The 17057-nt window shown below is 35.4% G+C and overlaps 1 protein-coding gene across 2 annotated transcripts in view; it reads right to left on the reverse strand.

Annotated features, from left to right (window-relative positions):
- Window positions 1-17057, reverse strand: part of LOC136841538 (vascular endothelial growth factor receptor 1-like) — a 75898-nt gene that overhangs the window by 7298 nt on the left and 51543 nt on the right. For both annotated transcript variants that reach the window (XR_010853983.1, XM_067108507.1), the window contains exons 6-17: window positions 13832-14028; window positions 12930-13086; window positions 12554-12754; window positions 11849-11977; window positions 10465-10604; window positions 9650-9754; window positions 8310-8456; window positions 7146-7293; window positions 6568-6795; window positions 2839-2986; window positions 1802-1959; window positions 251-390 (exon numbers count right to left, since the gene is read on the reverse strand). Coding sequence is in view for 1 of the 2 variants with exons in the window: in XM_067108507.1 (XP_066964608.1) it covers window positions 251-390; window positions 1802-1959; window positions 2839-2986; window positions 6568-6795; window positions 7146-7293; window positions 8310-8456; window positions 9650-9754; window positions 10465-10604; window positions 11849-11977; window positions 12554-12754; window positions 12930-13086; window positions 13832-14028 (1898 nt within the window). In the remaining variant the exon portion in view is untranslated. The remainder of the gene's footprint in view (window positions 1-250; window positions 391-1801; window positions 1960-2838; window positions 2987-6567; window positions 6796-7145; window positions 7294-8309; window positions 8457-9649; window positions 9755-10464; window positions 10605-11848; window positions 11978-12553; window positions 12755-12929; window positions 13087-13831; window positions 14029-17057) is intronic.

A 17057-nucleotide genomic window follows, 5' to 3' on the forward strand; every position in this document is an offset into this window, starting at 1 on the left:
ATTCTATAACTGTGATGAATTATATTTTGCTCAAGCTTTATAACAGAAATCATGAAGCGCACTCATTATTATGCATGATTGAAAACAGAGATCCAAAAACAGAAAAAATCATCAACTCTTCCCATCAAGTTGGTTAATGCTATCATTTCATGTAATGTTGGTAACATGATGATCTTCCTTAATTATATGTGATGGTATTATAATCTCATTTGCTATCTCCTCTACTTTCTATGAAATTTGTGCTCCTTACCTTCCTCAGCGAAAGATACTCCATCCCCTTCGCTATCTGATACGACCATGATACAAGGTCAGCCTCAGTCAGCTTCTCCTTCTGGGCAATCAAGTCTGAGTATACTGAAGGTGAATGGTCAGAGGTTCTGGAGGTGAACACTGTGGGAGGGAAAGAAAGTGGTGATTAAGAAGGATTGTGAGATCTGAAGGTGGGGACGGAAAGAAAGTGATGATTACGAAGGATTGTGAAATGTGAGGACTGGGAAAGGAAAGAAAGTGATATTTAAGAAGATTGTGAAATATGAAAGTTGGGGTGTGAAAGAATGTGATAATTAGGAAAAGTATGCGAAATGTGAAGTATGAGGAGGGAATGAAAGTGATAACTGGATTGTAAAATGCCAAGGCTGGTGAGGGAAAGAATTTGATGACTATGAGAAGGATTACAAAATGTGAAGGCTGGGGAGGGAAAGAAAGCGATAACTAAGAGATGGATAGAGAAATGTGAAGGCTGGGAAGGGGAAGAAAGTGATAACTAAGAGAAGGATTGTGAAACGTGAAGGATGGGGAGGGAAGGAAAGTGATAATTAAGAGGACTGTGACATGTGAGGGCTGGGGAATGAAAGAAAGCGATAATTAAGAGGATTGTGAAATGTGAAGGCTGGGGAGGGGAAGAAAGTGATAACTATGAGGATTGTGAAATGTGAAGGCTGGGGAGGAAAGAAAGTGATAATTAAGAAGGATTGTGAAATGTGAAGGCCAGAGAGGGAAAGTGATAATTAATAGAAGGATTGTGAAATATGAAGGCTGTGGAGTGGGAGAAAGTGATCATTAGAAGAATCAGTGTGAAATGTAGAGGAGTCATCATTCAAGGGAAGGAATGTGAAATGAGAAGACTGTGGGAGTGGAAGAAAGAGATTGCTATGAGAAGTTTGTAACATTCAGAGAGCGCTTGAAAAAATAAAATAGTAACAGGAAAAGGAATATGAAAGAAAATAATAATTTAGAGAAAGAATATGAGAGAGGAGGTGACCATTAGGTGAAGGAATGTGAAAACACAAACATTTCTCTTTCAGTTCTCAATCTGTAGGCATACGTCAGCTCAAGATTGTAAGATTTAGAGTCAATCAATTTGGGTAACCATCCTTTTGTTAGAAGCTTTCAACAGAACTCTTTACTTTTCCATGTTTTTCCTGATTAATACTTTTTTTTTTAAAGAGTTATAACCGAAGAAGAAAAAATCACAAGATGAATCTCCTTCAGTAGGGCAGCCCAACTAGACATAGTTAAGAAACTTAACTCCGAGCAAGACACCATCTGCACCATATAATACAAAATGGTCACATAAAATCCTCTGAAAATTTGAATACTAAATCCTTGGAATGAAATGAGAATGCCCATCCACACCAGGTTTCAAACCTGGGCAAGGAAAGGCAGTAGTCCAGTGCTAAGCCACCGCATTGTAATGCAGGACAAGCGTTTATTTCAGCATGGATCAATGTATTTCCTAAGTTATAAATTTTGATTGGCCTGGAAGCAATGAACTTCCCTGTTCTATCGTCTTAACACTTACTGGGGTTAGAAGGTTCCTGACTGCTCAGTTCTATAGCATTCAGTGTTGAGGCCACGTTGGGTGATGATGAAACTACATCCAGGGAACGTTCTTTTTCAATGTCACTTTCAACCACAGATGACGTGCCCTGAGATGAAAGGGCATCATCTTTCCTCAATCTGTTGAGAAGAAGGGCAAACTTAAACAAATTAGTTTCTCATTTGCTGTCTTAAAACTTTATCAGGATTGACTTTTTTACAGAACATGGGTCCAGCTCCAATCTTTGTATCATTCAAGATGGCTAAAGCCAAAGTGTGTCAATGACATTTTAACAAAATGTCAAAACTCTGCCACAACAGTCAGCTGTTAAAAATTTTCTATAAGAAGGTTAATGAAAACAAGGAAAATACAACAAAATTTGATGTGGCTATCTATCTGAAAAGTTACCTATGTTGCACCATGGTACTAGGGATAGGGACAAACAAATAGATAACAAAAAAAATTAATGTCTCCTTAGACATCATCATAATTTGGGTAAGCCTGTGGCAACCATTACCTAAGCATCCTCATATATATGTGGGTGTCAAAACATTGTAATAGTATAGTTAGGTCATGTTTTACAAATGATGCCATGAGTGTTTACAAATAACTAGAGAAATTCAAAGAATTTTTTTGCAGAAACTACCTTCACCATAAAATAACAAAAGCATCAACACAAACAACTTACAATTGTCACAAGAAACAAACCATTAGTAGAGAAATTTTTTACCTGAAATATTCAGAACTCACAAATGCTAAAATGATAAAGATTTTATCAGGGGAACAGAAATTATTGTGAACATTTTCAGTCAAATGTTTATGCAAGTGTAAATAAAAATAATCATAGGCAAGACACCATGAAACACTTGTTAAGTTTATTTACTGACAAACAGACAATGAACTGTTATCTACTTATCCTGGTTTTACTAAAAGTGAAAAAAATATACAGGAAGGTATACACCAGATAAATTTGATCATTCCTAGGCAAACAAAAGCACTGCAATAAGATAAGTACATACTCTGCATATACAGTTGATTCGGCTTTCCCATAAGAAAGGCTGCAGTGGTTGGATGCATTCCTATCCTGCACAAAGTTCTTCCTGTGACGAACTAGGTAATCTCGGAGGTTGCCGTGGCAACAGTACTCGACTAACACCAGAAGCTCTCCTGTCGTACAAAAAAATGTTATTTTTCAGATTACTTGTGTTTTTAAAGAAATTTCTCTGACAGGAGATTTCTTTTGTTTTTCTTGTCATTCATACATGTTCTTGTCATGCATATATACACCTAAAGTAAGCTTATATATATATATACAGTATAAAGGTTAGGTTAGGTTATTTTTCAGATTACTTATGTTTTTAGTTTCTCCGACAGGAGATTTCTTTTATTTTTCTTGTCATTCATACATGTTCTTGTCATGCATATACACCTAAAGTAAGCTTTATATATATATATATATATATATATATATATATATATATATATATATATATATATATATATATATATATATATATATATATATACATACATAATATATATATATATATTTATTTATTTTAGCACTACTACACACCAGTGATGGAATATTTTTCCCACCAGTTTCTGCAGTTTCTCCTATTCACACACATGCACAAGGTATTATTTAGAGCTGTCACAGGATTTGTCTTTCTTTTGGTTTTCCTTCTAGCTTAAGTAAATTATACTGTAATCTCTTTCTCTGTAACTACTGTATTTTGCCTTACTTTATCCTTTCCTGATAAATTAACCAAACAATCACTGAAAATTTACCATCATATCAAATACTGTACATAACAGCCACTTCACAAAACTGATATCAACTCCCACTTTCCTTTCATCAAAAGCCTCTGAGGTGCAAAAAAGCAATAGAATCAACATTGCAGTGATAAGCCTTTCCAAAAACCATTATACTTTCATAGTAATCCCTCATTTATCCCCATTAATACACCCAAGACCTTGCCAGATACTGGAAATTTCCGGATATCACGAAAAAACACTCTGTAGATGTAAAACAGTAAATTTATATCCTTACCTCCCCTACCTTGTCACTTTCCAGTACTGTATACATTATGTATACTTATGAACAACAAACAGTACACTTTATAGATATGTATGGATGATAAACCATAGTTCCTACCTTTTAACCTCTATTTTGTAACAAGATATACATGCACTATATGCTTATAAGCAACACACAATATGCCAGTTACTGTACTGTACATGCAGTATACGACCATATTGTACTTATGTACAACTCTTAGCTTGTACCTTTGTGTTCCTATCTTTTCTCTTAGAAATGCAATAACATCTACAAAAAACTCTCTCTCTCTCTCTCTCTCTCTCTCTTACCTGCGTGCTATGCCGAAACTCATGTGGGCCGGACTTTTAAGAACTTATGAGGAGGGTTTACAAGTCCTCCTCCTCCTCCTCCCCATCCTCGAACACCACAGTATCATTGAGATTCTGTCTCTTGTCAAGATAATGAAGTAGCGAACTGATCAGAAGATGTATTGAGGTGCACACAGGAATTCCAAGAGCTGTCACAGAATCATCAGATTTCTGGCCGGAAGGACATGGCACATCAACAAAAGGTGCTTTAGTGTTCATGTGTTTCAGACCTGAATGACCAAGTTACTTTAGAAGTGGGTGGTGATGGGCTTGGTGCATGGGGGTTGGGGGTCTGAAGAAACTATCAAGGGTACTCAGTTAAAATGAACAATGATTCTGCTTCACAACTGCCAGCTGCTGAATTTCTCAAGCTTCTTCAGCTAATGCCAAGGGCTTAGCAAAATACATTTGGTTGATGTTGAGGCTCCCTCAAAGCTGGATGAAATTATCCTTGTATGTTGGAGTTTGGTGTGCTGCAGACTCACTGCCAGTGTCATCACTGTCTTCAGGGGCTTCCTCCTCCAACTGTAGCAGCTATTTTGGTGTTGGACAGCAGATGGAAGTTAGGATTACCCCCATATTCGTCCAGCCCCTATTGTGCATCATCTCTGGGAATTACGTTGCCTCCTTTAGCGAGTTGGGCATGAAAGACATCAGTGTCAAAGCTTTGGAAGTTAATCATGCATTCCCCCCTCTTCAAGATAGGGTTCAAAGAGTGCTCTAAGGTCTTCCTGGTGATGTTCTTCAAAGCATCTGTGGAGTTGTAGATGGCACACTTCAGTGAGTACTTTCACATATTCTCCAGAGTCCGTTCCCCCGACATATCCAAGCCTTGCTCCTTCTCCCTAGCACACCATCATCTCCTTCAGGAACTACCTTCAGTACAGTGAACCGCGTACCGCAAACCCCCGCAAGTAGCTAAAATCCGCGAATACTTAAAACCCTCCAAAAACACTTAAGAACTGCCCATTTTGATAGTTTAAACACAAGAAAAACCCTGGAAAAATGCTTATACCTGAGTATTTTAATAGTTTTATCACAAAAAGTGCATTTAGTATGAAAATTATATGAAAATACAGTAATTAGTGAATATTTCTCAGTGAAAAATACCGCGAATGGGCGAATTTTCCGCGAATAATGGGTACATATGTTCCACAGAGAAACCCACGAATGCGTGAGTCCGTGAAACGTGAGAACGCGAATATCGGGGGTTTACTGCATAGCTGTTTTGTTGCAACAATAATACCTTAACTCCACTGGTTGTATGAGTGCATCATATTAAGAGGCAAAAACGTGACCCTAATATGGCCTGCCACTGAACAACTGGCTTGTGGTAGGTGCACTGTCCACAAAACAAAGCCCTCACCCAATGTCTAGCAATGCCAAGGTCCTGTATCTGATGATGAAAGACCTTATAAAAGCGGTTATGGAACCAACTGGAAATGATCTGGGAGGTGAGCTGAGTCTTCACCGAACGATACCAAATCACTGGAAGACTATCCATCAACCTACGCAGGGTACATGGTCACTTTACATGTGCAACTATGAATGGTTTGCAACAATGGCTACCAGAAGAACTTGCACATAACAAATCTGAAATGCACTTCAAAAGCTTTCAACTGGGTAAATTTTATTCTTTCTCATCAGCCAAGGTATTAGTGAGTCAGGAGTGATATACAGTGATGTGTGATGATATATTACATGACATAGTGCTTTTAAGCCAATAACAATCATGAAAGCTCTCACAAATACAAAAGCCTGACTAGCCCTATCCACCCACCCTTCTGCTTCCCCCAACCCCTGAAATGCTGAAATGCTTTCCTTGGCCTAGCACCCCTACAATAACCCTTTCTCAGCATACTAATGACTGTAAACAATGTTACCATCACCTCTTTTTGCACACACAGTGTTGCCTATCATACGAATGCATTTTTAAAATTTTCATTTATTGTATGTATATTTAATACTTACTGTGGTGCTGCAAGCCCACCAGATAACGTTGATTTCTGGATAACGTGAATACATTTAAATGAAGGATTACCGTATGTGAAGGATTTGCTTGATTACTCTAATGCTCTATCAGGTATTGTGTGCAAGGCAAGCATTTCAATCCTGTATTCTCTTCTGTTATTAATGCATTTTATGAAGATTAAAGAACATGATTAAATAAATGGTTAAAACATCATCAAGATCCTCAACATGTCATCAACTACTTAGAAAAAACTGCTTTCGAAGTGATACATGTGAATACACAACAGTTTGTATGTGTGTGTGAGAGAGAGAGAGAGAGAGAGAGAGAGAGAGAGAGAGAGAGAGAGAGAAACCTAACATTCTCTGACCTTTTGTTGCCAGATATTCTGAGCAAACTCCAAGCAAGTTGAGGATGTTGGCGTGTCTGCCAATATGCATCATGATCTTGACCTCAGCAATGAGCTCCTTCTTGAATACATCATTAGAGCGAGACTTGGCTGTCTTCACTGCAACTGTTGTTTGCCCCTCTTCTGGTAGGAGACCATCCACCTTTGCTTGAAACACATGTCCAAACTCACCCTTGCCTATGAGCTTCCCTGTTGATTAAAGGCAGGTGTCTTAATTGGCTACTAAAGTGAGCTGAGTAAGAATTGAAGAGACAATGTGATTTGTGAGATTTTGTTACTCGTCACATAACATATGCATATAATTATCATCAAAATCAATAAAAAATGTACAGTAGAACTTCCCTATTGTAAGTCATCACATAATACAAGGCTTCATTCTACTTAGTTGTAAAGCATTATCTTTCTATATATAGTTAGAAAGCTGGACTGAACTTGGAAGATAAAATCTAATAATGGAATGGCTGATATTCAACAATCTCCTCATTTCTAAATTGTATAGGAAATAACAAATAAGTGCATAATAAAGAAATAATGCAGACCAAATTCAATGCGGTTTCTTGCAATCTGAAATTTGCTTTCACAAGGCAAGAGATGGGCTTGCTGGCTGAGCCCCAGCTCAGGGTTGAATCGATCTGGAGCACCGTTGATGAAGTGCTCCACCTCCTCCAGCATAAAGACACTCCTTCTCTATGGATCCCAAGAGAGAACAGAAATGAAGTGATTGTTTCCTCTGAGTCATACATGACTTGAAACACTGAGATCAGTCTCTTGTAAACCATGAACTTTGGTAACTTGAAAGGAAGTTCTGGGACATATCAAGCAGGGTTCACTTAAACTCCAAAGTCATTCATTGACTTTGCAACAGGGAAAGGAAAGGAGAAGCTCCAAATTCACAACGCAATTTGAAAATAATTGGTTTATGCCTAACAACAACAACGAGAGTAAAGGCAGGATTGTAAAGAGGGAATTTAACTCAATATATAGCTGAAAACAGTGACTAGATTTTTGGCATTGTGGAAGCCATGGGAGACTGATACATATTCTGATGAAGAGAAAAGGAATACCAGTATTAATGTAAGTGATGGCTATCACCCCTCTAAAAAGTAAAAAAAATGCACTGCTAAGATATTTTTGATAAAAGAGAAAATGATAAAGGAAACACTAAGCTTAGGGTAGGGTGTAACAGTGAGATTATTATTCATTATGAACAAGAAAAAAAATGCAAGTACAAGTATATTAAAACACACTGCAAGAGTAACATGAGGTGTAAATTGGTGATTTTTTTTTTTTTTTAACGTTAGTTTAACCAGACCACTGAGTTAATATTAACTCTCCTAGGGCTGGCCCGAAGGAATGTCGGCTGGTGTGTATAAAGTTTATCAGCATGTTGTCATTCATAATAACACCTAATGGGTATCAAATACCTTGCTATGTATTACGAAAAATGTTCAACCTAATTATACTCAGCATTCTCCTTCCACTTCGATTAACAAGTTACGTAACTGAGGATTAGACAAGCTATTTAAACTCTAATAATTTAATTAAACCTAGCGACATATGTTAATCTAAGAACTAATTAAATAATTAAAAGTAGACATAAAAAAAAAAAACAATGGAGAATACTGGATTGGAGAAAACAAGAACCAAAGATTAGATCAATATTGTTACCAATCAGAGTAGTATGATAAAATTTCTTCTTATACCTTTCTCCCGACATGATAAGCGATATTCCCTAAGACAAGGGCAATGAAGCAGACACAAACAATAACGAAGATCCAGGCAGGGGGGAGATGTCCTTTGTCCATAGTGAGTTTTACAGAATCATACACTAGGCTAGCTCTGTTAGATACCTGTGGACGAGAAAGAGAGTAAGTTCTACAAACATTCCAGCACTGTTGTGATGTATGTGAGTTCCACTTTCAGAGTTTTAGAAGAAATGCAAAATAATGTAGAGACTCAGGAAATACAATAGTGCTAAATACCTTACTTGCATTTACTTTCTGGTTCACAAGCCAAAATGGTGTCGGGCATTGTCAGTAAAATACCTATCAGTCCAGCTTTATCGAAACCTGCAATAACTAGCGTTCTAGCTACATTCAGTCACACTTCTGTATATATAAATTTTGGGTTATATGAATTAGAAGATGAAGTCACAGTGCTGGAGTGGGTAGGTACACACAGGCTCACTATACTGTTATCAATTCTAATCTTACTTATGCCTTTGATTATTGTATATGCAATCAGTCATTAAAGCAATTCCACTGCAAATGGATGTACTTACTTTTTTTAGTGTTGTCTTACACTAATTCACTTTCTGGACTACATTTCACTTGTTCAAATATTGGTCACAGGAGTGAACCATAAAACTACATGAGAAACTTGCATTTTTTTCATCTTGGAGAAAGCAACTCTGAATCAAGTTATAAGTTCCTGAGTACTTCTTTTATCAAACAATTCAAATAGAATGATTTTAGCCTTTGATTTAAATAAAAAGGCCCCTAGACCTTAAGAATGTTAAGACTCATGAAAAAAAATCAGGTTCCCAGATATGTAATTCCTCCAGCTATTACAAAACACGGATTATACATTTTTGTAACTCTTCAGTGGAGCATCCTTACCAAAATTGTTAAAACTATTGGTGTCCAATTTACCTACAAAATTTACAGTGAATTTTTAAACTGTCCTCCAAATCTTTATGATGAAATAAGCACTATGTGGATCCAGTACCACCCTAGACAAAACAATAATATTGTCTAAAGGATGAAAGTGCATCACTAAAGCTAACATGTTACTGCATACTTGAGCTAATATACTGTAATATGTTTCTGATAAATGTAAGGAGCCATAAGTAACAATTTACACTGAATTAATATTCAATAAATCAACTGAAATCTTTTTCAAATGTATAGAACTGAAAGGGTTACACAATAGCAATTTGTCTTCTCTTATTTGATGGTTTAATATAAAAGGTCACTGTTATACAGGACATATATTCTATCAAAAGATCCTTTCTATTTGAAAGTAAAAATGGGATAAAACTTACACTGCACTTGTAGACACCAGAATCGTTTTCATCGGTCAGATAAAGGCTTAGTGTTGATCCCTCAACTGTGACGTGTGGTCGTTTATCCTTAAGAGGCTTGTCATCCTGAAAAGTCATGGTTTGAGTTTAGACACTACACTGACACATATTGCTAAAAATTAACTTCTTTCTTACCCAAGAGTCTTTATCACTATACGCAATTACTAGTCCAGCAATCACTGTGACCATTTTAAAAACAACTTTTTGCGGCACAAGGAATCAACCATAAGAGGCCATAGAAAATGCAGAGGGAGATGCTATTGTCCTTTTCAGTAGCTAAATCTTTACTAGGTTCATCAAGAGCATCAGTAACCAGTTTTCTTGAAAAGAAATTCCCTATGTAGTTTAACCAAGGGGTACTATTACGAGACTTCTAGAAAACTTTACTCACTGCAGCCCTAGCTGGAGGGGTTGAGTGCATAAATTTTTAACAAAGTACTATCTTCATTACAAAAAGGAATATTCTATTCAGAACTCTGCATAGAGGATTTGTTTAACTATATATATGTAGCCTTACTCCTTCCTACCAGGCCAGCTGTTTTTATTTTGTTGTTGTAATGGTGCTTGAGTAAGCAATTTCTAACTTACACTGATGACTAGCAAAGAATTTCTGAAAATGTTTGTAGGTGTATTTTAATAGTCATAATGATCTCTCAACTTCTCGACTTCCTCGTACTGTTAAGATGCATCTGAATCTGAGTGGGGAATAAACATGCCAAGCTACATGGAAGGATATGTGACAGTACCAACTGAGATCTTAAGATCTCATGAGCTACCTTTGTCCACCTGATGATGGGATCTGGAACTCCGGTCGCTTTGCAAGTGAAATTCACGAGCGTCCCAGGTGTCAGGCTCCCGATGCGTTTCACAACACTTTCGAAAGACTCATGTTCCACGAATTGTGGTGCTTTGGCCTCTATGGTGATTTTTATGGAAAAGAACATGAATTAAAGATAAATTTCTCATCAAGTAATGTTGTAGACAGTTTATGCATATATGAGTATTTACATTTCCATTTACATATGTCTGTATGTTGTGACCAAGATCTTGAAAGAAAGAAAAAAATTGAATTACCCTCGATAATTAAGCATTCTAAAATATTTTGCATGAATTTATACTGTATACTGAAGACTTACATTATTCACAGGCCCTACTTCCAGTGCAAGAAGATTTCTGAGGTTCCAAGGAAATAAAGCCTATTCAGTGTGTTCTGGAAGAACTTTTATTTTGAGGGAGACAAGAGAAACTGTTTCATGAAAGTTATGATAAATAATTAGTTATGCTTTCTAATCAAGACCACACGGAAATGCTATCACAGTCCTCTGTCAACTCTTTATTTAACCGATAGAAGTTTATTATCCTTTCACCCAGTTTTGATGTCATTATTTTTTAAACCCACCTTCATACTTTTACTTCCCGTTCTTTCTTTTTCTCTGGGACATAGGACTATTTACCTCTTTGGCACATAAAATAGGGCACAGAGCCACAGTCGGCTGGTATACTCATGACCCCTCCTAATCGACAGTAGTGATGTATAAGAATCCTGTCTCTGCTGACATGTTAGTAGATGCATCAGTCAATAAAATCTGTTCTTATGAAATACTTTCTGGTTATATACCTTTGGCCTTGTCTCATTTGCGCTCTACCTTCACTCTAACCTTAGAGAGTTTTGCCAATGACCTGCTCAAATCTATCGGTACTCATGTGGTTGTCTGATCTCCATACCTAGTTGTGTCCATCAAGCTTGGCATTCTCTCACATATACAGTAGTGCCAAAGGTATGAACACGTTGATTAACTGGTTGAACTTACCCTTCCTCCCATTCACCTCTAAGAATGTGGGAACCTGAATGTCTCTCGTGGTGTCTTTTTATAGGGTGAGTTTTCTATAAGCTAGTAACATAAGCCTAGCGACACATTTTACTTACAGTGAATGTGCTTGAATATAATGTACTTGCAATAACTAAGAATGGATAGATAAAACATATCCTGATGAACTTGTATATGTGCATAACGTTCTGACAAAACAGAGAAGAACACCAGGCATCATGATACCACAACAAAGACCATCCATAGGAAAAGCCTGGCAAGACTTCACATGGATGTACATATCCCAGCAGACCCCTTTGTTCTGAATCATAATTTTAATTATCATCCTGACCTTGGACAATTAACTGCCTCTTGTCAGCAGACCCGCAGCCGATTTCCGTGCCATTGTACTTGAGAAGGTCAGGACCCATATGCCACATCAGGATTTCTGAAAATTCTTCTTGCCCTCTGGTGAAGTTCTCTGCAACGGGTTTCAAGGTCCACGTCAAAAACTCTATAATCTGCCAATCTAATCCTACAACAAAGAGATGTGTTCTTTCCAAAATTACATATCAATTCATCCAATAAATAATGAATTAAGAATCATTTCTTACAATAAATAATGGTTAATTAAGTTTTCTAACTTTGGACATGATGTAAAATTTCTTTTCACCTCCAAAAATAGTCTGATAAATAAGAAAAGCTTGGATCATTACCGAACTGAAAACTGCAGAATAATCATGTACACATCATGTGAGGTTTAAAATTTCACTATTTACTTTTATAAATAAGGAAAAAAATTACAGAATTTCTATAGGAGAACATTTTAGGAGACACTACCATGACAGCAAAAATTTTTACCATTTAGAACGCAGAGGGTAACTTACAACATACTAAGCGTTTACAGGAAATCTCTATGATGGAAAAGAAATGCATGAAAAAATTAATATAAATCACATAAAAAATACAAATGAACGTTAATGTGCTTTTAAGCGTGTAAATACAGTTAATCGTGCTGTTCGATTATACAACGTGTTTATTTCCACAATCAAGATACCTTGATCAAAACTGAAATCCTGGGAAATCCACTCGAGCTTATCTGTTATGTCTAGCATTTTGTTTTTCCTACATTTGAGTGTGACATCATCTCCTATGATAACCGAGATGACTGGCGAGGAGCTGTTGACATACACCGGTTGCTTAGATTCTTCCATGTATATCTTAGCCTCAATAGACATAGGGGTCATTTGACCACAATCTGCTTGGAAAAGAAAAGTGAGGGATTAGTGCCTTTTCAAGGAATGGGGTTTGTCATTACTCAAGGAATGAAGTTCATTAATAAAATTTTCCAGTGTTACGTATCCACTACATCAAAAAGTTATTTTCTTCATTTGAGGTATTTCAAAAAAGTTCTATCATCTCAAAGCTCTCACCTGAAATTGCTAGTACGACATGATTGCTTAAAAATTTGTCTCCGTTTTTATTTGTTCCAATACACTGGTAAATTCCTTGGACTTCAGCAAATTCCGGCCAAACCTGGAGTTTCGGCCCAACTGTTGATGTTAGGTTTGAAGAACCCTTCATCACAACCTGGAGGGGTGTTCACAGTCAATCAATAATAATGAAAAACTGAACCATTCACTCTAGCTAATGAAACAATACCAAGAGGGGATATCTGAGAGTACATTAAAAGAGACAAAGATTTGAGAAGATTTGATGAGGTTCAGTACTGACATACCCCTGTAAGGGGGCACTACTGACAGTGCAACGTGCACAGCAAACTGTGTTTAGCACCTCAAATTTCTTGTAGTGTCTCTATGGTTCCCAGTTTCATTGCTTTTAGTCTTATATTTTTAATTTTGGGTTTTAGTTTCATCCTTCCTCATTCTAATATGAACTTTATTTTGCCATAATTTTCAACTTTTACCAAAGCAAATCCTTCTGGCCGGACCTATGGGAGTCTATAAAATGGACTTGCAGTTCTGAGTAAACACTACGAATAATATAATCATCAGCTATTTTGATCTAGTTATGCATACAATGGTCATTGCCTCCAATCTGGAGGATGCAAGATCTGTAGATAAAACTAGCAATATCATTGTGCTCTCTAGGGAGATGAACCTATGGAAAACGAGAGCCTGTGCCAAGAACGATTAAAAAATCTGAAACTACTTCAATTATTAAGGTATAAGCACGAGACTGCACTTCATCTCTAGCCTACATACCTTCTCACGTTCTTGCACACTATGCAGATAACACATTGACCTGAAAGCTAAGGTGGCGAAATTAATAACTTTATATCATCTTAAATATGAAAACAGGGCACAATAATTACCTTGCCATTAACCGGGTTGGGAGAGGAACAATTTCCCACTGAATTACATGACCGGAACTCCAGGAAGACATCTGAAACTGGATGGCCGGTCACCTTGCACTTTACTTGGAACTGCTGACCCTTCTCCAGGATGTGGTCCTTAGAAATCATCTTGCCCCCTAAGCTTTCAAGTGTGAGGTCGATGTCCAATTCATGATCTTTGTTGAGCAAATATATATATATATATATATATATATATACTGTATATACATACATACACACATACATATACATATTATATATACATATATACATATATATATATATATATATATATATATATATATATATATATATACACATGCATATATATATATATATATATATATATATATATATATATATATATATATATATATATATATATATATATATATATATATATATATATATATATATATATATATATACTATATATTGTCACAATGTGCACCAAGTACCTGGTTATTACACAGCTAATCACAAAATTCAAAAATTTACCTCACTTCAGCCAGATACCTGAACTCTCATAACAATAAGAATTATGACTGAGTACTCTAAAGGTAACAGTGACCCTTAAAAAGTTCATTAATCACATGAAAAATCAAACTAAGTTTGCCAAGACTAGTGTGAGGTATCAACAATTAAACAAGAAGTATACTAGAGTAAAAGGGCATCACTCCATCAAACAATTTTAATTGTTTCTCTGGTCTTAATTAATTTCAGCAAAACTAAAGGAACAAAACATTTGTATCACTTTGCCTTATGCACACACAATTAATCCTATTCACTGGTGGTCAATAAATGAAACACTGTTTTCAAAAATTTTAAATACAAAAATTTATTTTTAAATTCAAAATTTATAATTAGAATTCGCAATCAAAAAATTTAACATCACTTGAAACAACGCAAAATTTAATTAATTCTTGAATTAAATTATTAAACAAAACTAAATCACAAAAACTTTAATTTACCAAGAAATTAAATTAATCAAGCAAAACTTAAACTATCAAGAATTGCTCAAGATTTGAAAAGAAAATCTTAGTAAATGAAAATTAAATTAAGTATGTAATGTTAAATTACTAAGAAACATTTAAATTGCTAAGTAAATAAATGTTTAATCAACAAAATAAAACAAACTGAAAAAACCAAGAGATTGCAAACACAAGAACACACAAAATACACAAAAGATTTATTAATAAATTTATTTCACTTAGGCAAAAATTCCCTAATATTATACCATGGTAATAATATGTAAAATTCACGTTACCTTACACAAGCTTGTGAAAACCTTTTCATAACTTGCAGCTGCTTTGATTTACAAAACACACTTTTTTGTCTGGTGCCGTTACAAATTTTTACACTTTTCCTACACTCAGATCTCAAAAGTTATATTTAAAATACCAGTGACCACAAATATATTACGTTAATAACTTCTCTCTTTTGAAGAAAGAGAAAGAGAGAGGGAAAGGGAACCAAACTGCTTGGTCTCTCAAAATAGAATGAATAAATCTGAGGATTCCAGTATGAAATTAAAACAATCACATGACGTCATTAAGGCATTTTGGGTACTAGACACAAAAGTTCTAGAAGGAGGAAGGTGACGTCACTTCCAGCAAAACGTTTTGAATGCAATCGGGACAACACATGATCAGAGCAAAGCAATCTTAAACATGATACAATTGCCATGCGCTTCTTGCTCTCAAAAATGCATATATCATCAGAGCCATGTATGTAACATTATGAAACAACTTGTCTTCTTCTTGTATGAGACAAAGCTTTTACAGAAATCATTACTCGATCTAAACTGGCTAATTATGACTGGCATGTTTTAAAAACAAAACGAAAAACCCCGAGTTGATTTCCAGTACGAATCAGCAATTGTTATCTCGACCTGTCAGCGCTTTATCTTAACTGGTGACAGATGGCACATCTGGTCTAAAACTCGAATCTCTCTCTCCCGCTATTAACAAGAAAGATATTATTAATTGTAAATTACACTGTTAAGCTATCTAAATCAAAGCTCCTTTGAGATCTGACATTACACTACAGTACATACGATATTTCAATAGTTATTACCATTACACATAATACATGATAAATAGAAGAGTAAATATATCAAAACTATGGGATGACATACATATTACAAGGCAACATCATGAAAATATACATATACATATATATATACACATATACAGTACATACACATATATATACATATACTGTACATATATACATAATATATATATATATATATATATATATATATATATATATATATATATATATATATATATATATATATATATTATATACATATACTGTACATATATACATACTGGGTATATATATACTGTTATAATATATATATATGTATATACATATCTATATATACATACACACACACACATTACATATATATATATATATATATATATATATATATATATATATATATATATATATATATATATATATATATATATATATATATATATAGAGTTTACTTTTTGACAGGTGTCATCCACTACATTTCATGACCATGCTAATGTAAAACTTTCACTACCGCATGCCATGTCCCAATTTCACTCAAAGCTTTAAATAATCGCAAGATCTTGTTTTATTATTGCTCGCTGTATCATTAGTGATATTACTTATCTCCCATGCGGGAACTCAAAACCTTTAAAAACCATATGAGACCATTATATCATTTTATGTCACAATCTAAGACTGAAAATTTATTTTTACAACCTGATCTCTAATGCCAAACCTTATTAAGCATAAAGCCATTAACTAGAATTCTACCTATCCCTTTAAGAAACCAAAGGGAGAGCTACATTTTACTTATATTCATACACAGTCGTCCTAACCGTGTTACCATCGTCCGCTCTTGATCTGGTGACTGTCAAGAGCCAATTTCCACTCCGATTCATCAGACCAAGTGCCGCAGTTCTGCGAAACTTGACTTTATCAAAGAACTCTCTTATCCCTGTGCATGATTTGTGGGAGGTACTACCTTCCACAGAACCCATTACCAATGCTAACCTACATTTAGCATTCGTGCCAATTTAACTACCATTACTCACTTCGTAACCTCTGCACTAACATCAGTATCGGCCTGTGTGTATGTTACACTGTGTTCCTTGAACCCCACCTCACAAACTTGTGCAATAGCCGTTTTTGTCCATGTGCAAGAACATGATGTTCT

This window comes from Macrobrachium rosenbergii, chromosome 9 (genome assembly GCF_040412425.1).
Source record: "Macrobrachium rosenbergii isolate ZJJX-2024 chromosome 9, ASM4041242v1, whole genome shotgun sequence".
Taxonomy (NCBI): domain Eukaryota; kingdom Metazoa; phylum Arthropoda; class Malacostraca; order Decapoda; family Palaemonidae; genus Macrobrachium; species Macrobrachium rosenbergii.